This window comes from Leucopleurus acutus (genome assembly GCF_964270905.1).
Source record: "Leucopleurus acutus genome assembly, chromosome: 7".
Lineage (NCBI taxonomy): Eukaryota > Metazoa > Chordata > Mammalia > Artiodactyla > Delphinidae > Leucopleurus > Leucopleurus acutus.
In genome coordinates this window covers 4,592,642-4,613,746 of record NC_139150.1, presented here as the reverse complement: position 1 = coordinate 4,613,746, position 21,105 = coordinate 4,592,642, and the positions used below count along the sequence as shown (strand labels likewise).

At 44.8% G+C, this 21,105-nt stretch overlaps 1 protein-coding gene across 2 annotated transcripts in view; it reads right to left on the bottom strand.

Moving 5' to 3' along the window:
- MED27 (mediator complex subunit 27) overlaps positions 1-21,105 on the bottom strand; it is a gene marked incomplete at its 5' end in the record, with an annotated part of 198,539 nt that overhangs the window by 116,561 nt on the left and 60,873 nt on the right. For both annotated transcript variants that reach the window (XM_082843420.1, XM_082843421.1), the window contains one exon: positions 16,644-16,774. In XM_082843420.1, coding sequence (XP_082699546.1) covers positions 16,644-16,774 — 131 coding nt within the window. The remainder of the gene's footprint in view (positions 1-16,643; positions 16,775-21,105) is intronic.

Sequence of the window (21,105 nt, the reverse complement as noted above, 5' to 3'; positions counted from 1 at the left end):
GCCTATGGGAGCGCGGTCAGCACTCGGCCTTCAGCGGTCAGCTCACCCAGGGACAGCCTCAGAGAGCCACCCCACTGCAGTCACGGCCCTCCTGGAGCCACGTGCGTCTGGTGACCAAGCAAGGCTGGCCGACGCAGGACAGCTCTTACAGGCCATGCTCGCTCCATAGACCTCCTGGGCTTTGTCAGGCTGTATCACAGTTTACCGTCTTCCCCTGTCCAATCACGCTTCTTCCCCCTTCCTCTGACAGGTTTTGAGCCCTAATAAATATAGCGCACCCCAAACTCCATCTCAGCACCTGCTACCGAAAAACCTGACCTATGACAGAGGTGAATGCAAGGCACAGCGCTAACTTGTACGGCTCAGATGTGTGGGTTCTGGGGCCCCAGTGCCCGGGTCTGAACCCTAGTCCCGCCACCTCCCAGCTGGGAGACTCTGGACAAGGTTTAGGCAAGGAGAGTAGCAGTACCTCTCAGAGGACAAATGTAAGAATGAAACGGGTGCCTTTTGTCTTGGCTTTCATCACTAACCAGTCCTACGCTCCTTCTTCCCTCCCTGTAGGTTCGGCTTTGGTCGGTGATCCCTCACCTCATTTCTTTGAACCCAGAGTCTATAAATCTGGGCTCATTTGTAGAACAGAAATATCTGTCCCTACTGGCTGATAAAGTATCGTTTCTCTGCCAAAAAGAAGTGCTAACAGGGCAGAGCTCCAGGGCCACAAGGAGCACTGAAGCAGAGAGCTGGAATTCGTAACACACAAATGCTGAAACCGCCCCCTTCTTCTTGCAAAGAATCAGAAGCAAGGGCTGTGTGGCCTCTGCTAGGCTCACACACAAGACTCAATAAGCAATCAGTGAAGTATCCCACGTGGGGAATCTCAGAACAGCAAACAGGGGTGATGATTCTATGATACCATCCCAAAGCATCACCTAAAAAATGATGCAATTTTTTAATATCCTGTTTCGGGGTGTTTTTTCCTCTCTCTCTTCCTCCTGCGCTGCGGGCCCCCCCCCCACCACCAAGTCAGGAGAAAGCGGGAGGATACCAGCAGGAGCAGAACAGTCAAGGGTCCAGTCCTGGCTCTGCTCCTAGTGAACCTCTGTGACTTCTTGGAGAGAAACACCTCCCCACCTGCACCCTCAGTTTCCTGCACGGTGAAATGATGGGAGGGAAGCAGCTGCCTCCTGGCTCTTCTGGGTCTGGGCTTTCATGACACTCTAGACACGTCCCTCAACAATATCAGAGGTTCCTTAATGGGCAGGACAATGCCACGTGCTGTCTAAATGTCTGTTGGATGAACTGTATTAAATTAATTGGTCTTAGGAGACTTTAAATATTTAAGTGCCCTTTGTTAAAAAAAAAAAGTGCAAAAAAAAAAATCTTTTAAAGGAGAGGAGAAGTTCATTTGTAAGAACCCATCCTAGCCCACCTCCGATCTGTGAAGTGAGGTTCTCTGCATGCCACACTTGGGGCCGAGGGGTGGGGGGGAGGGCGGGGCCTATTTGAACTGACAAGAGAACATGGCAGTTCCGGCCAAGAGAAGGAAAAGGAATTTGGTGCCCTTTATTTACTTAATTTCAGTTATTTTATTTTATTTTTCCCAAGGTGCCCAAGTCAATGGGAAAAAAAATCTAAATCTATTTTGTTATATGTCAGATAGGAAAAGAACATCCTTCTAGAGCTACTGTGCTTGGGATTTATACTGGCTTAGTGATATGATAAAAAGGAAATGAAATTTTATTTAAGACTGTGAGAGACTTACAAGGATATTTTCTTTGGGGCACTGAGATGTAAAGTAGGAGTAGATAAGTGGAAGGAAAAGGACCCTAGGAAACACTTCTGAGGCTGCAATAAGTGGGGCTAGGATTGGAGAGGGGACAAGTTATTAAATCTGTAGCTAAAACCCCCTAGGTTTCTTCTCTGGAGACATAAGTCCCAGCAAATCTAACTCTGTGTGTGGAGAACCAGGGCAGCTGTAGAAAAAGAAAGTTCCCAGAGCCAAACGTTACATTCCTTCAAAAGATCTACCTGGGAATGTCTTTGCCTGAGCCCCCAGTACATCAGGGTGGGAGAGGTGGAGGGGGCATGAGGACGTTCTGCTCAACAATACATAATGGAGTCAGTCTGTGGGCAGGGCACACAGGGGAATCCCAAAAGGTGGTTCCGTCCTATTATGAGTGTCTACCAATGCTTAGAGACTAGGATCTTCTGTAAGTTTGCTCCCAAGACTGGCAAAGTGTCTTGCTGTGGTTATTAAACAGTAAAAAAAAAAAAAACAAAACTAAGTTTCCAGGGACAAAGATGAGAGGGGGAAGGGAGAACAACCACCTCAGAAAAAGAGCCAAAGACAGGAGCACTGGGCCTCAGGCCCGCTCTCGCCGCAGCCTCCCAAGCCTCTTCACATCACGGCACCCACAGATGACATCTACAGGACACAGTGACACAAGGAACTGCTCAAAGCCCCAAGCAAGTCTCCTTGAGAGCCGAAGGGATCAGCATCCCTTCACTACTCCAGGAAGTGGGCTCAGGTGGAAGAGTGAGAGGTGGGATAGAGTGGTCCCATTCAGCAGTTCCCACTTCTCAGAGTCTTGCCTCTGCCCCTTCCTTTTAGGGGTTAATGGGCAGTGGGCCTGTTTTTGGCTGCCCTAATATGAGCCACCAACATTATATTTAAGTCCGTTTACAGGGATTTTCAACTTTTCCGAGTCCACATCCTCCAAGGAGCCTTCCTGGTTCCCTTGGGTTGATTTCATATCCTTCTTTTGAACCCTAATGGCCTCTTTACTTGTCTCCCCAGGGCACTCTTAAGTTCTTTAAAAGAAGGTTTATTCATCACTGAATACCCTGCATCTAGCATTATGGACATTAGATTTTAATTTAAAATTAATAAAAAGCAGAGCAGACTAAATAAATACCAATTAAAGATAAGAAATAGGGCTTCCCTGGTGGCGCAGTGGTTAAGAATCTGCCTGCCAATGCAGGGGACCCAGGTTCGAGCCCTGGTCCGGGAAGATCCCACATGCCACGGAGCAACTGAGTCCGTGCACCACAACTACTGAGACTGCGCTCTAGAGCCCGCGAGCCACAACTACTGAGCCTGCACCCTAGAGCCCGCGAGCCAAAACTACTGAGCCCATGCACCTAGAGCCGGTGCTCCACAACAGGAGAAGCCACCGCAATGACAAGCCCACGCACCACAACGAAAAGGAGCCCCCACGTGCCACAGCTAGAGAAAGCCCACACGCAGTGACGAAGACCCAACGTAGCCAAAAATAAATTAATTAATCAATTTTTTAAAAACCGATAAAGAATAGCAAGAGTCTAGACTCCAGCGGTTCAGAGACCAGCACCCCTACCAGAAAAATCACTACAAATGAAACTAAAAACCTATCCCCAGCACCAATCAACTCCAGACCCACAGCATGACACAAGTACAGGAAAGAAGATGGACATGGTGAAGAAAAACCGTGACACACTCAAGTAGAACCTGCAGTGTTTGATCACCAGGTGCACCAGTCCCCGATGACCATTTCCTCTGAACTCCTCACAGCAACTGGTAGAACGATGAGCACACAGTAGGTACTTGACAGATACTCACCAATATATAATAATTTATCTATGGCAGGCTCTATATTGAGGCATTTTCAAAGCCATAAAGGAAAGGAAACCTACATTTCTCAAATTTTTGCACTTCACCCAAAGAAAATATACAGATGGTAAATAAGCACATGAAAAGACGCTCAACATCATTATTCACTGAGGAAATGCACGCTAAAACCACAATGAGGGCTTCCCCGGTGGCGCAGTGGTTGACAGCCTGCCAATACAGGGGACACGGGTTCGTGCCCCGGTCCGGGGGGATCCCACGTGCTGCGGAGCGGCTGGGCCCGTGAGCCATGGCCGCTGAGCCTGTGCGTCCGGAGCCTGTGCTCCGCAACGGGAGAGGCCACAACGGTGAGAGGCCCGCGTACCGCAAAAAAAAAAACACAAAAAACCCACAACGAGATACCACTACATACCTATTAGAATGTCTAACATTAAAAACACTGACTACACCAAGTGTTAGTGAGGCTGTGGAGCAACTGGAACTCTCACACCCTGCTGGAAGGAATGTAAAATGCTACAATCACTTTGGAAAACAGTTCAGCAATTTCTTAAAAAGTTAAACACACACCTACCATATGACCTAGATATTGTACTCCTGTTTACCCAACAAAAATGAAAGCATATGTCCATACAGGGACTTGTACATGAACGTTTATACTGGTTTTATTTGCAACAGTCAAAAACTGGAAACAATGAAAGTGTCCAGCAACAGATAAATGAATAAACAAATTGTGGTATATCTGTTCAATGGAATACTATTCAGCAATAAAGAGAAACGATCTGATACGTGCAACACTGTAGATGAATCTCATCATAATTATGCTGAGTAAAAAAGTCACATTGAAGAAAAGAATATATACTGTATGATTCCATTTATAGAAACTTCTAGAAAATGCAAACTAATCTACAGCAACTGAAAGTAGCTCAGTGGTTGTCCGGGGATGGAGGTGTGGGGTGAGCAAGTTCACACAGGGGCACGAGGAAATCTGGGCGGTGATGAATGTGTTGATTACCTTGGTTATGATAAGTAAGGTGATGGTTTCACAGGTATGTCAAAAACTACATACGTGTGCCATTTATTGTATTTTTTGTACATCCCAATAAAGCTGTTAAAAAAAGCTATAAAGAAAAATAAGACACATCAGATCAGCAGTGAACTAAATTGTGTACTTCTGATTTACATAAATACATTTAAAAGCATCCAAAATGACAATGCAACATGCTTAGTTGTAGATACTAGTTTAACTAGAAGGACGAACCACTAATATAAAATAAAAATACATTGAAAGGAAAAAAAGTAAAGTATCACCAGACCGTCTTATTCTGCGGACCAAAGAGTCACAAAGCTAAATAAAGTTGGTCAGGGAAATAAGGTATTGACGACACCGGATACATCTGGGAGCTGACGAAGAAGCAACCAAGTTAGGATCCACCTTTTTCTGAGTTTTAAATCCCAGCAGGTTCTCATCAGTAGCCTTGAGCAAACAGGCTCTACCAAATTTTCCCCACAACAATTATTCCCCTCATCGTATAGACGTGCTGACAAGTGTTTTCCCAGATACCTCCATCCCTGGAGTGTTCCTTGCACCCCTCCTGGAGCAGGGGTCCTGAATTTCAGGGGCAAACAGGAACCGCCCTGGGAGCTGTTTAAGAATATGGATGACTGGGCCTCTCCCCACAAAAAGCTCCCTATCTGATTCTAATATGCAGCCAGGGCTGGGAATCACTGCTCTAAAGGCTCCCTCATCTCTGGAGAAGAGCTGGGCCGCCACATCCGGCTGGTTGGTCCCTTTACTTGGGAGCCCGTTCTAGCCCACTACTACCCAGCTGTCAGAATGTCCCCAGAGGGACATCCCTGGTGGCGTAGTGATTACGAATCCGCCTGCCAATGCAGGGGACACAGATTCGAGCCCTGGTCTGGGAAGATCCCACATGCCGTGGAGCAACTAAACCCGTGCACCACAACTACTGAAGCCTGCGCGCCTAGAGCCCACGCTCCACAAGAAGCCACGGCAATGAGAAGCTTGCACACCGCGACGAAGAGTAGCCCCCGCTCACCGCAACTAGAGAAAGTCCATGCACAGCAACGAAGACCCGATGCAGCCAAAAATAAATGTCCCCAGGGTGAGGACTGACCTTGAGAGCTCATCCTAAGAACCAGCAGACCTTGAGCTCAGAGCTTAATCTAGGTTGAGGACCTGCCTCCAGACAGAATGACAATGACCGGTTCCTTTACACGAAGCAAACTTGGGGAAGAGATAGACCTCAAGTCTGAGGAAGCTAGAAATAAGTATAACCTGGGCTGAAAATAGGGTTTTTTTTAATTATTATTAAAAATTCTGTGTATCTGCCATGAATGAGGACTGTCAGAGCGACCGGCACCACCAGATCAAAACCCATTCTCCCCGAAAAGACTCAAGCTAAGAGACAACGCCATTTCCTAACTCAGCCTGTTCCCACACTACCGAGGTCACTGTACCTGTTAAAGCTTACGGAACAGTTTTCAGCACAGATAAACAGAGATACTGGCTCGGTGCTTCCTGCCTATTATAACTCTAAATAGGGACTTTCCGGGCCCAACTCCACAGGTTACTAATGGCCCACATGGCAGACAGAGAAAGAAAGAGAGCCACATGAAGAGACCACCAAAATTACCTTCCATTCCAAGAAAGAACAGAAAGATGAAAAAAAGAGAGTTTCACTTAAAACCAGCGTGGGTTGGGAGTGGCATAGTGTGAAATATTAACAGCCCTGAAGCTCTCTTTGTTATGCAAAAAGGGATTTTAAAAAAAGATCCAGCTTCTGTCTGATGAGTGTACTACTCAAGCACCCGTTTCTTTTCTTCCTTTGCCCAGGAATGGCTGGAGTGATGTAATTACCACACTAGACAGCTGTCTTCCTGGATAAAATCACCTTGTAAAGGAGAAATGCAACTAGAGGATGCAATGAAATACAACTTTTAAACTGATTTCGCAGGCTGCCACATTCGAGTTGGTGCTTAATGCCAGCTTCTTTATTACAGTTTTCTATTTTATGCAATTTCTCTTTGATGCAGAATCTATGGAAGACATGGAGTCTTAAATTTTAGTCCACGTCACAAAGGGTCTGAGATAAATATAGGACAGATCAGCTGAGAAGCGAGGCCAGGACCAGAAGCAGACAATAAAGGGCTGAAGTGCCACCTGGCGGCGGGGCAAGGCCAGGCAGGGCGGCAGCGTCCTTCGCCAGCGCTTCCTCTGCGTGCCCCCCTCTGGTCTCCCTCCGCCACCCCGGCAGAGTCTACCGCTCCCAAGACCTCTCCCATCACGCCTATACTGCTGACTGCCGAAACGCTACTTCTTCAACAACAATCCAAGCTCCAGACCCATATTTCCAAAAAAACCATTTTGTTGTGAAATTTTAAAAAATATATTCCAAGGTAGATAAACAGTATAATGATCTCAGCGACAGTATTACATTCTCATGATCCAGTTTCAACAATTAGCAACTCTTTTTATCATATCCTCCAACACTTTTGAGAAGTGGAAGGCTGGAGTATCTTAAAGCAAGTCGGGTCCATCATACCGTTTCCCCAAGGCTTATGGGCACCTCCCACGTGCTTCAAAGGGAACTCATTCTCTTTTCCGTTGGTTTGCAGACAGGAGTACTTCTACACCTTTAGATTGCCAGCCTGATCAAGCGTACGCCTAGCCTGTAGAGAGGGCTTGATAAATGCGTGCAGAGTGAACACTACAAACATAAACACACTCGTGTGAGCACGCACACGCACACAAGCACGCACATGTGCACACACAGTAGCAAACTAGACGGCATGAAGCAGAGGTCCAGACGGAGGGTCTAGATGATGAGACGGGATCCAGGACTTGCTACTGGCTTCCTGCCACGGGCCAGCACGTCTGAGAACGGGTGAACGCAAGGAAACCCTCTGGCTGAAGCAGGGGAGCACAGTGGTTCTCCTGTCCGTCTAAAGTATGACAAATCCCACAAGTTATGGGTTTCGGCAGGCAGCTACTAGGTGAGCCAAATACGCTTCTCTCAAGGGGAGGAGAGGCTCTTTTACAACACATGTGCTAATGCAGCACGACGACACAGAGCATCTAAACACAATGTCCCTATGTTTATTCTCCACAGACAGACTTTTACATTAATACTTATGAGGGATTCCTCGCTTATTTCTCCCAGAGATTTTTCTCCTGCCCAAATAGAGGGGATAAGAGATAAGTAACATGAACCAATTATCTTTCAAACAGCTACGAAGGACCACCGTATTTATCTGCATTCTGCTACTTGATTAATCTTCCCAACACACCACCTTCCGCACACCAGCCCCTGCTCACGGCCCCGGGCCTGCTGCTCCCTGTGGCGCCGCTGCAAGGCCTCTGTCTGCCTTTATGGCCCTGCTGTTGCCGCCCCGGCCTGCAGATCCAACCCTACCACCCTCACTCAGCAGAGCCAGACCCACAACTGCAAATGCTCACCTGCCGGCATTCCTGCACCTGGCTCCCAGCCATTTACGCACCCAACGCTTACGCTTCCAACTTATCAAGAGGCGTGAGCAGTACAAACACACGTCCAGCACATCTTGTAAAGACACTCTCGCCTCATCAGCTTGGCGGGGGGCCGGGGGGGCCAGCACAGAGGGGAACTAGCCTCCAGGGCCGGTTCACTCAGCCGTCAGTATGTGAGCCAAGGCCAGGCCGGAAAGGGACACAGGGAACCCTGGTCCCCAAGGAGTTTCCAGGCTTAACAAAACACAAGGCAGACAGTGGCAAATGCCGTGGAAGGGTTACCAAAATAAAGCCGTACAGGAGTTCAGAGTTGAAGGTTTCTATCTGCCCAGTCACTGAACCACATTTTCCCTTCCCCAGTCAATGCCACAGACGGAGAAAGACACTTTCCTTCTCCACCCGCCAATAACACAAGCAATAAAAACATTAAAAAAAGGACATTTCAAGAACTATTACTGACTGCGTCTTCTCCGGGCCCTTGAATGGAAACTCTAAAGACCAGGAACAGGCAACAGTGGAGCCTGGATACATAAGAACACTATTCCACACCCTTGGCCTCAAATGCCTTCTGATTCGATTTCAAGGCAAATGGAAAACAAATGTGAACAGCAACAAAAAAGCAGAGGAAGAAAATGAAATGATGCTTGTGCAGTTAAACTTTTACAATTCAATTGGGTGAGGCCCTGGGCTCTTCCCTGTTCCCACGCTGAGGTTAAGGGTGCAGGCTGGCTGCACGAGCTCAGAATACCAGGTATCTGACCACCAAGGGTTTCTTTCTGTCACAGTGTCGAGATGGTCTGACAACATTTTATAGAGTTCTCACCCTTTTCCCAGCCACAATGATAAAAAACCTCAAAACAGCTAGGCATACCAGTTCCTACCAACCTTTTAACCTGTACAAGGAAAACTGGTTGAAACTAACAGGCTGAAAATTATTTTGTTGACGAAACAGAGGGATACAATGAATTACAGGATTGAAGAGCCATGTACAGGTAACCCCTACCATATTAACACTCCTATCCAAACTCAGGACGCTGAATAGGTTTGGAAAAAAATTTTTTTTTTTGGATAAGACTGGTATCCCTCACTATTCCGGGACACAGCTCCAGTCTCATAGGAAAAAGGCAAAAGAAATACTGAGTCGGACAGCTTAAACATAACTGATGTTAATAAATGAGCTTCTGGAGTGTTGGTTATTGGTAACTGATCTCTTCCTTATTAATATGGTCCCGCAATGGAGAGGAAGATTCTTCCATGTTCTAGAATGCAAACAATCTTTTAATCTTTAATTATATTCTCAATTTCAACTCTTCTGGAGAATTATAGCCACCAAGGCCTAGGATTATTTCTTTATTACACAGCCTCTCAGTGGTATTTAATGAATATTGTTACTTAATACTTGCCAGTAGGGGAAAGGAGGATTTAGTGAATTTCTACTCAAGTTTTGATGACTTTTTGCGGAATGTGAGGAAACTTACAGCTGCAAAGGTCTCTGTTTCCTTTCGGGAACACTTGCTCTGCTCACCAGCCCAAGCGCAGAGTCAGCCTGGGAAATCAGCATCCCTGGAAAAGGGGATTCAGGAAGCGATGCTGTGTATTTCTAAAGCTCACGGCAATGAACCGGTTTGCTTCTCATTCGTGGTGTATTCACTGTCGCTTTGCTCAGAGACAAACTAAACTCTAATAAAGAGAGATGCCAAACATTCTTGTTCAAGGCTCCTACCACCATCTAAGTTGAAGAATTTAATATAAACTTACCAACATACCACCAAATTCTGCCCTCAACCAAATATCAAGGTCCTCGGGAGGCAAAACAAAGCCCAAGTGATCAAGAAGAAAATCAGGTCCCTGCGAGGAAGCAGGTTCACAGCCACTAGCAAACGACGTCTCTATCAAGGTTTCCGTAAGAGCATAGCTATTAAATACAGAAACTTGGAGTTTCATCTCTGTGTGGCTGAGGAAAAAAACTAGTAAAAAAGGTCTGGAAAATCAACAACAGAAGAGATAAAGATGTAACAGCCAGGAAGCTACAGGAAGAGACTCTGGGTTTAGTGCGCTTCATCCTGGCAAATATTTGCCTTTCTCAGTTTAAACGTCAGTGACCACGGTAAGTGGAGCCCCCTCGTTCATCACTATGGCCAAGGACGGATTCATGTCACCGCTTTGCTCTCCGTGATTCCTGTAGGTTTCACGTTAAGCAAAAGACAACAGAAGCCTCCGCCTTTCGAGAACAGAAGCTGCATTTACCACACATTTTGGAGAGAATCCAAATCCATGGTGTATAAGCACCATGTGTAATTTCAAGTCGATGATCTTCTTGGGAATTAGCGTGCAAGGCAGTGGCAGAAAATGAGCCTCTTTCAGTTAAACTCCCAGAACCAGATCAGTGGCCACCGTACCGAAGGCAACCTGTCGTTCAAACACGGGCCCCCCTAGGTGTGCGTGTGGTGTCATTATCCCTGTTACCTCCTGAATGGGCGGCCTCTCTCTCCAGCAACACTTGTCCCTGCACACAGTTTTTGTGTGTTGTTGTTACTCAAACCTGAGGTAGGTCATCCAAGAACAGGAGCATGAAGTGAAGACTCCCCACACTCTCGAAGGTATTAGACAATATTGAAACAGATGCCCACTGGTGAGGAAATGCCGCTGGCAGGCTCGGAAGAACACCAAGGAATCCTTTTCAGCAATAAAATGGAACGAGGCACTGACACACACACCATGAATGAATCTCCAAAACACCACATCGAGCAGAAGAAACCAGGAGGAAAGTATTCCGTGCGGCATGACTCTGTTTAGGGAACGGGGATAGAAATCGGGGCAGTTGCTGCCTGGGGTGCTTGAGAAACGGGACACATGTATAGTCAACTCCTTCAGGGAGGTCTGCGGTAAAGAGGAGAGAGGGGAGCAGGGAACTGGAAGGGGGAGGGGATTATGAGTCGGGTGTTCTCCCAGGAGATGGTTTTGGAACAAGCATGTCTGTATTCTACCAGGAGTGGGCCAGGAGAAGGGGAACACTGATGGAGCAGGACAGAAACAGGAGACCCACGGAGAAATGGCTCGGAGCAGGTGAGAGGGGACTGGGCCTAGTGGACAAGCAGAAGGGCCGCTCTTGGCCGCGAGCGGGGACGGCGCGTCCCCAGTGACTAGCGAGAAGGCAGCCTACGAAAGGCCCTTAATTTCGTAGGCAGGACCTCTTCACAAACCATAACGTGATACAAAAGAAACTGCCTGGCCTGACAACTTCCGGGGCAGGGGGTTGAGGGGGAGGCAGGTAATACTTTTACAACTAACCTTTCTGTAAAACAATTTATGTTTTCTTTCCTGAAACCTAAATGAGATCTGTGTGTGCGGAAAATAAGAACACGGAAGAGTCTTTCACCTGCTGCCACTGAAAGCCGGCATTTCCTCAGGCCAAGGTGCTGAACAGGAGTCACAGGCCAGTCAGCTTGGCCATACTGATTAAAACCAACATCCCACGTTGCCACAAGAGCACACTAAACAATACAGCATAGAGCTGAGACTGCTATCTAAGAGGGCACAAGTAAACGTGGCTCCAGCTGACATAAAGTAAGTACACAGCGAACTCAGGATGCAACTCACAGATCGATCAAGTACGACAGCCGCTTCCCAGGCTGATCCCAATCCTACAAAGGTCAAAGGCTGACAATGTTTACCCTGCAACAGGGGACACAGCTCCTTTATGAAAACGATAGTGTCCGTCTGCAAAAGACTTAATATGAACGCTCGGGAATCACGGAAGTGAGGTCGCTTCACCAGTGCCCTCTGAACGCTAATACGGGATCAAAGACCTTTCATCATGAACAACATCTTTGTCTCCTTACAAGCTTCTTTGGAGGGGGAGAAAGATATGAATCATTAATCCCACAAATCACTAATCCTCTGGGAACTCGGGGAGAATCTGAGTTTTCAAAGACTACTGCTATTAAAGCCAACCGCATTTAAAAAACAAACACATTAACGTGTGGTACAACTCTCCTGTGTTCTTGCCACGCCTGTGGTCTCGGCGCACTCAGGCAGAGACAGTGGTTTTGTGGCAGTAGCTTCCGTGCCACCCAACTGCTGACACAAGCCAATGCAGAAACTCAACTGCCACCACACTAACAGACGCACAGAGTTCCAGGGGTGGGCGAGCGAGGGGCCCAGCCCCTGGTCCTTCACCGGCCTCCTCCACTGTTTAGAAATAAACCCTTTCCTGGTGAGCTGGGACGAAGTGAGAGAGTGGCATGGCCATATATACACTACCACGTGTAAAAGAGACAGCTAGTGGGAAGCAGCTGCATAGCACAGGGAGATCAGCTCCATGCTTTGCGACCACCTAGAGGGGTGGGATAGGGAGGGTGGGAGGGAGACGTAAGAGGGAGGGGATATGGGGATATACGTATGCATATAGTTGATTCACTTTGTTATACAGCAACTACCACAACATTGTAAAGCAATTAGACTCCAATAAAGATGTTAAAAAGAAAAGAAAAAGGTCATTGGAGAATATAACACAGAAAAAAGAAAAAAAAAGAAAGAAACCCTTTCCTTAGAATCCTGTAAGGCCTATGCAAGAAAGCATCCAGCTCTCCATACAGGAAAGCCTCCGTCCTTCACAGCTGGCAGTGGAGAAATCGGGTGAAGTTTGGCTGGGCCTCCCTGAGTGGGTCTCTCTCAGCATCCTGCCTGTGGCCTTCTCGGGCACGTTAGGACCACTTCCTTAGGACTTGGCACACTCGACTATGACTCCCTGCTACTTGTTTGTTCCTCTATTTCTACTCAGAGTGTCCTGAAAGCCGAAATTCTATCTTATTCATCTCCAAATCCCCAGCACGGAGCACAGAACCAACCACCTATAGGCCCCGAGTAAATATTTGCTGAATAAATAAGTCAATGGGGCTCACAGGCTCCGCCACTCTTCCCTCTGTGTAATGGCTCTCCTCATTGGCAACTGGGGCGCTTTTAAAATATGTCTGCAAATTCTTGTTTACTTTTAAATTTTCTAAATTTTTTGGCTGCGCCCCGCGGCTTACAGGATCTTCCTTCCCCGACCGGGGATTGAACCCGGGCCCCTGCAGTGAAAGCGCCGCCGCGTCCTAACTACTGGACCGCCAGGGAATTCCCTGAAACATGTCTGCAAATTCTGACACTCCTTCCTTCACAAGGGAGAGGCTCTTCCCCCCCACCCCCACCCCCCCGCCGACCTTGAATGTCAGTCAGACGTAGTGAATCATTTCTAACACGCTACAGGGTGGAATGGATGCCACATACCTCTGAGGCGAGGCCATAAAAAGGATAGGCTCTGCCTGGCTCGCCTTCTTCTAGATGGCTTGCTCTGGAAGAAGTCACCCCTAAGTCCAGAGGACACTCAGGCACCCTGTGGACAGGCCCACGTGGGGGGGAACTGAGGTCTTCCACCGACAGCTGGCACCAACTTACCTGCCATGTCAGTGAGCCACCTTGGAAGTGACCTTTGAACCCTGGTCCAACTTGCAGATGACTGTGGTCCTGGCTGCCATCTGACTGCAATGTTATGAGAGGCTCTGAGCCAGAACCATGCAGCCAAGCCATTCCCAGGTAGGATCCACAGAAAATATGGGCGATTATGTTTACTGTTATTAAACCACTAAGTTTGGGGGCAACTTTTTACGTAGCAGTAGATGACTACTGTAGCAACCCTGGAGGATTCGGGTGTTGTTTTATAAGGGAGTTTCAAGGGATTTCCATAATGACAAAGATAGTTTATGGTCATATCATACTTACAATAAAAATTCTGTAATGAGTCGTGTCCTACAGATAAAACCACAACATGGCTGATTAACAAGCAAATTTAAGTATTCCACAGGTCAAATTATACTACCTTAAAATCTAAGAACTACATTCAACAAACGTTGGGATGTGATACAGAACAATATTACAATTCTTCTTGAAGGTTGTTTTTTGTTTTTAAAAATTATATATTACATACGCATAGAAAAAAATCTAGAACAATATCCGTCAAAACTTTAACAATAACTTTCTCAGGGTGATGGTATTATTATTTTTTCTTTCCTTTTTTAATACCTTTGGTCTTTTCAAAATGTACAATATGTATATATTACTAGTGTCCTATTTTTTAGTCTAAAAATATATATATATGATCCAATTAGGCCAGCAGCTATGAATTGCTGGTGTCTCTATTCTGGACATCTAACACTATAAGTGGCACACAGTAGGTGCTCAATAAAAGTGAACAGAATGTCCTTTAGCTGTAGATCCTGCCTACTGGATAGTCACTTTACAAAGGGATTCCAGGATAATGTGAGTCCACAGAGCTCAATGATGTGAAAAGGCAGCAGTCAATTTTCACAGGAAAGAGTCTACTAAGTAAAGGAAATCATTTCAACGTTGTATTCTTAGGACGCAGTAACCACTTTTCTCTTTGAAACTAAGTATTTTGAGTGATTTATTATAAATTTATAATGACAGTTGTGAACACCAGTTGTTTTCTTTTCTTTTCTTTTTTTTTGGCATGCGAACAGAGTCTGTTGATTGCCTTGGTGCTTAAAATAGTTTCTAAGTGTCCTCATAATAGCATGTCACCTGTAAACAGGTTTCAAGCCAATGCAAATTAACAAATGGTGAACAGATGGACTAAGAATTGACTTTTGTCAAGAGAGAGTTAGCAACAAACACTTTTGGCTCCAGTCTTGCGGGACCATTAGAAAGTCTTTCACTTCTCGCCAAGCATCTTGCCTCAGTAGACAATCCAAGCAGAGAAGATGACAAGTTATAAGGGCCCGTTAGACTTTTGAGAGCCGAAAGTTGAGATGTGCAGAACCACCAAATCAACACATGAGAAGCATCAGACAGAAGAAGCTTCCTGCCAAATGGTGAAAACTCTCTCTATCCTGCATCACTCAAAGAAACCGTCCCCGTAGTCTCTGGAAAGGATGGCACCTGTGCATACAGCAGACAAAAAGTAACTTGTTGGAGGCTGGCTGGTTATGCTCATCCCGTCCTGGAAGCAAACGTTAACTGTGAAGAAAACCTGGAAGTCATAGGAATGGTGGGCTGTGGGTGTCCACTGGTGAGAGCAAAGATCCCCAGAGCCAACCCCTGCAATCTTCCAGCTCCTGAATGGCCCTTCTCCTCCTCGTTCTCCGGGTCTCCCCCTCATGTCATCTCCTTGGAGAGGCCTTCCCTGACCCCTCCTTACCACCCTATGTGTTCCCTTCCTAAGTACTAATCATAACCAGAAATCGTTGTAGTAATTTATTAATTTGTTTAGGGGTACTTGTTTTTTGTCTTTTACCCCCAGTTAAACCAAAAGCTTCAGGAAGATGGGACCACATCTGTCTTGCTCATGATTGTATCCCCAGAGCCTAGGGCAGTGCGTGGCAGAGAGCAGGCATAATAAATAGTTGCTAACCAAACAGAAAATAAATGAGATCCTGTGTAAAGGCAAACAACCGAATCTCCCCTGCAAACACTCCTCTGGACTGGAAATTTTAAAATGTAGTTTGTAACTGAGGATGTAAGCAAAAGAGGGTACAACAGGCGGGCGGGTTGGGCTGGGCAATGTGTTTAAAGACCAAGTCGAGCTTTGGGGAGTAGTGCCCCTTTCAGGGGAGTGTTCACGTGGATAGAAAAGCTACTGACAAAGACTGGTGTGCTTCAATTTCTGACTCCACATCACTGACTGAGCCTCGGCCTTCATCTACTGGGGCTTCTAGTAAAGAACAACCCGACGGGTAGAATAATTGTGGCACACTCGAAGGAGTACTACACAGCAACAAAAACGAACAAGCAACCTGGATGAATCTAACAGATACTGTGTTGAGCGAAGACAGTTGATATAAAAGATTACATATTGTGTGATTCCATTTACATGAATTTCAAGAACAGGTAAAATCAATTGTTCAAGGAAGTCAGAATAGCTGTTAAACTTAGGGAGGGAGGCGGCACTGGGAACACGAGAAGAACCCTCGTGGGGGTTCTGGAAGCGGTGGCCACGTGGCTCGATCTGGGTGGAGCTACACGGAGGTATACACACGTGAACAACCAGTGATCTGTACACTTTACAGTGTCTGCTATCTCTCCTATTGAGAAAAGGAAGAGCACATATATTACTATTTTAAAAAAGAATCAGTGGGCCTAGCACTGATTCTAATCCCAGCTCTACCAGATTCCCTAGATGGCCTGCAGCTTATCAAAATGTGCTCCTCGGCTGTGTCATTTGTAAGATAAGGAGAACTGCCCTTATGCTCTGCCGACTCTGGGAATGTTACAAGGAAACAAAGAATAAGCTCTGAGGTACCCTGAAGTCCTAGAGTCACACACAAACCGTGTAAACTATGAAGTGCATTATAACTGCTTCTTTTAAGACCTATGCAAAATAGATCACCTACATGTTTGGTTTCTAATCTCAACAGATACCTTTTTAAAAGAAAGAAATGACTTTGCAAAAACAAGTTTCCATTAGCTAAAAACAAGCACAGAGCAGACTTCACCCAGGACAAAAGTACGTTTTTCAAACCCATCACTCACTGAGGCGGTAAGACAAGAGTCGTGGGTTGAGCCTTTGGTCTACGTTTAGCAGATACTCCCATCTGGTTAGCAGAACGTTTCAACGACTGTTGATTCAAAAGGCCAGATGCCAGACCTGCATGGTACTGCAACTGCAGAGAAAAACCAAACAAAAGGGGAAGAAAGATAACATTTGGTAAAAGCTAGACAAGGGGTATTACACTATCAAGACCTGATACATCTTACCGGCTCAGAACATTTTTAATAACTTCAAATACAGCTGCTAACATTTTGCTTCAAGGAATGTTATTTATAAGGAGATAATCAGACAAATAGGAAAAGGAATAATAGGAATAAGGTGTTCATCGTGGCATTACAAAATGATAAAGAACTGGAAACAATCTAAATGCCCAACAATAACTGGGAAATTGGGTAAAATACGTAGAGAACTTTAAAACAGCATTTTGTTGAATTAAAAAAAAACCAAACAGGTTACACTGTAAACAGAGAGACACTTAGAAACATGTTCTCTAAAATGTTAACAGTGTATTTCTAAACAGTAGAATTGGGATAATTTTTTACTTTATTTTTCACCGCTATTCATATATGCGTTATGTAAATGGTTTTAAAGCTGATGTCATTTTTTACAAGAGGAGCCAGTGGGCTTCCTTAAAGACAGATTAGTTCTGGGAACTCCTGCTGCCGTCATTCTTGCTTATAATAAAAAGCATATAACTCATGGTCCACTGCAGTAAACCAGGAGCACAACAGGCTTATCATAAACAGATTCAAACATACCGCTGGGCTGCTGTTTCCCGGGGTTAAGATACAAGTATCAATCACAAGAATAAACACGTGAATATATCTTACGATAACATATACAAATGGATATAGGTTCACTGAACAGAAACGGTTGGAGAAGTTAATTCCACTCCATGTGCACGCAACTGGAACAATACAACTGGGGTAAGGAAGCAGGAGACTTTAAATGGGCTGACAGCCAGCATCCTTTGCTTTGTTCACGACAAACTGCTGAGCTTCGAGGTTACTTAGGACAGATCATCTTACTTTTCTAGACTTTGATTTCTCTATTGGAAAAGAGAAATAATACTGCCTGATTCTAAAACAAACAGGACTTTTCAAAAAATCTTCTTTATTGAGTTATAATTTACATAAAATAAAATGCACACATTTTAGGCGTACAGTGTGATGTTCTGACAACGTATACGTGGGACACTGCCACCCCAATCAAGACACAGAAAATCTCCATCACTGCACAAAGTTCCCTCGCGCCCCAATGCAGTCAATCTCCCTCGCCCCCAACTCCGATCATAGGATCTTTCAATTTAAATACAACTCATGACTCTCACTCATTGCCAAATGAAGCTTACATCCAATTTGACATGTGACCGTGACTCCCATCTTCCTTCTTTAAATCCCATACTTTTGTATTTTAGATCTTAAGAGCTGTCATTCATCTCCATAATAAAATTATCCTTGAAAGGTATCCCAATTTTCAACAGATGTAAGTAAAACATTCAGATGTGAAAATGCCAAGCTAAGAATTTGGACTAAGACCATTTATAACATCCAGTATGTTTCTTCCTCCCTTCTCACATTAAGCAAGGTCTTTCAAACATTTATTTAGAATTAACTAATATACAAATAGTAATTCATTCTGAAGCTCTGAATCAATTTCTTTTCAAAATGCTCTTCCAAGGCATAGATTTCCTTTGCAGAGTCAGCTACATTACAGCTCATGGTAATGAAACTGGTGACCACCATACAAAAGGGGCCGGGCCCTGGATGCAAAGGGTAATAACGTTCTGAAAAATAAATAGCCTCACCTAAAGCCACTGGGCTGCACACAAATACAGAGTGGAAGAAAACAAAACCAATTGAAATGATCTGCTTCTTGAAAGTGGCTATAAAAATGAAGCTATCCAGTGACCCAGTAACACTGAAGTGTCTGTGTTTGGAGCACCCATATTGCTTTTTAACAGGCTCTTGATTTACTTGGTCGATTTGCTGGGGGAGCCCTATGGCTGCACAATACAAGACAAAGATACATCACATTGATAATAAGAACGGAGCTCTTCTCGGGGCGGAAAGGGGGGGCATAATTTGGCTCTAACAACTCATCGCAGACCAATGAATTTTGCTCAAATTTGTTTTTCTGCGACAGATTTCTTAAATGGGAAATCGATGGAAGCAAGGGACAGTACGAGTTTGAAAGACGATGTTTCAAAATGTCAGCTACTTGGGTTTCGATCTTGCCCACCAGAATCTGCAATGAGTGCAATATGCATGGAGCTTTACGGAATTAAAGGGAAAGACAGCTTGGCAGGGGTCCCCTCCTGGCTCAAGGAATCGTCTCTCCTTTTGGCTCTCCTTCTTCTGTGTATCTTACTGGGGTCCACGCAAGCTCAGCCACTCCAGCCCTGCTGACTCTTTTGAGTGGACGAGTCCTGCTAACCACGCAGAGCAGCACGGTGATTCTGCCCACCTGGCGTCATGTGCCCAAACAAACCAACCCAAAACAGCAGCAACGCATGCTAGCTGCTGTCTTTCAAAGGGTTCCTTTGAAACTTCTACCATCTTGGATGCTCTTAATGTACACCACACCCCTAAGAGCACATGAAGATGGAAGGACTTTTCTTCCCCCAAAACGAAACCTGCCTTTGAAAGCTGACTCACAGTGATGAAGCAACATTTGTTCACCATATATACGCTTCTCAGTTTCCAGGATCACAGCTCCGACTGTCAAGATCTATAAGGAGCCCATTAAATATTTACCGAACCATCTTTATAATGGGAGAAAAGGTCAGAGTTAATAAAACTGACAGGCAGCTCCTGTCCAACTGGATTTATACATTATTTAAGCACTAAATACTCCATTCCATGAAACACAGTTTAGATTTGAAAAGACTCTTGGAAAATGTTCACTCAGACAATGGTTCTAAAACAGGAGAAGGGAGTTCAGAGCTAATCTACAAATTAACATTAAGAACATATCACTCCCCAAAATACTGCCATAAGTTTTCAGTTACAGGCTCTGTAATATTTTCTATAAAATATATATTTCAATAAACATATGTGGCTTGGGAACAACTCTATTTCAAAAGGCAACTAACTTATCAAAGTTATAATGTGATTTTTCTATCCAAGATCATTTCTCCATTAATCAGCAAGAATAAAATGAAAGGGGGAGAGAAATAAAGCAGTCCATTCTTTTAACTTCCACATCTCCCAGCTGTGGGGAATGGGAGTGTTCATGTGGTCAGCTGCGGTGAGGGGGCTCCTTATTTACTGGTAAGTGGCTACTCCGCAGTAGCAGCTATTTCCATGTTCTCTGGATTTTGAGAACATTTCCCTCAGTTCCTATTTTGCTGTCTATTAATGTCAAACTTCTATTTTCTATGACTAACCTCGGATTCTTCTGTCAGTTCTCAACCTAAAGCCCTTTCTAATCAATTATGTCTACTAATTAGCTCTATGCCTGAGATATTTTCAGCAACTCATAATGATCTGAGGGAAACACCATTTTGAATTAGGAAAACCTTGATTTACTGCATATTTCTTAAAGTAATGCTGTTTTAGTAATATTAAACATGCACAAGTGTTGAATGTTACCAGGTAGGGTCCTGGTAAACTCTAGTGTACAGACTAAGAGCCTCTGTAACAAGCATTCTCTTTGAAAATGTGCTACTGCACTCTGCTACTAACAAGAGCTGTGCGGTCTTACACATCTCACTCCCCTCTCTGCAAAACATGCGTTATGTTTTCTCCAAGGACCCACCTAGCTCTGAGGTTTGATTCCTCTAGGTTTCTAAAGAAGTTACATGGGTATTTGACTTCACCACAAAGTGTTGAAGTAATGTCCCTACAATTTCATACAACAGCAAACCCTTTTCCTCTGGATAGCCTAAGTCTTTACTGCTTTTAAAAAAGTCCAAATCCAATTAGCTTTAATATGCTTCAAATCACAAGTAACAAAATGTACTGGAAGGAGATGACATGAAAGGAAATTATTTTTTAAAATAGGACTCAAATGCAAAGTTTCTGACTTAAATCTCGGGTTCAGAAAATCAGATGAGCAATGATCCCCCTGCTTAGTTCTCCAACTTGTTTCACGTCCTCCATGTTGTTCCGAATGCTCTACCTGCTCCAGATAGATAAAGGACGTGTTCTGCAATGGACAGAAGTTTGAGAAGAAAATAGAAGGAAGTTCATCATACTGATTACATTCAATATACTAATTAAGCCAGTGGTGTTCAATTAGGCCTAGTACTTAAAAGCTGTAGTGGTTCCTAGAACCTCCCAGGGGACCATGGTACAGCATCTATTCATAAGCAACACTATCCTACCCATGCCATACGGCCTGAATCCCACTTTAAGAAAACTGACATTCAAAAATCTCAAAATTTATAAGCCAGATCAATGAAGGTTTGATTCTTCCTACTCTGAAAACCATTATTTTGTT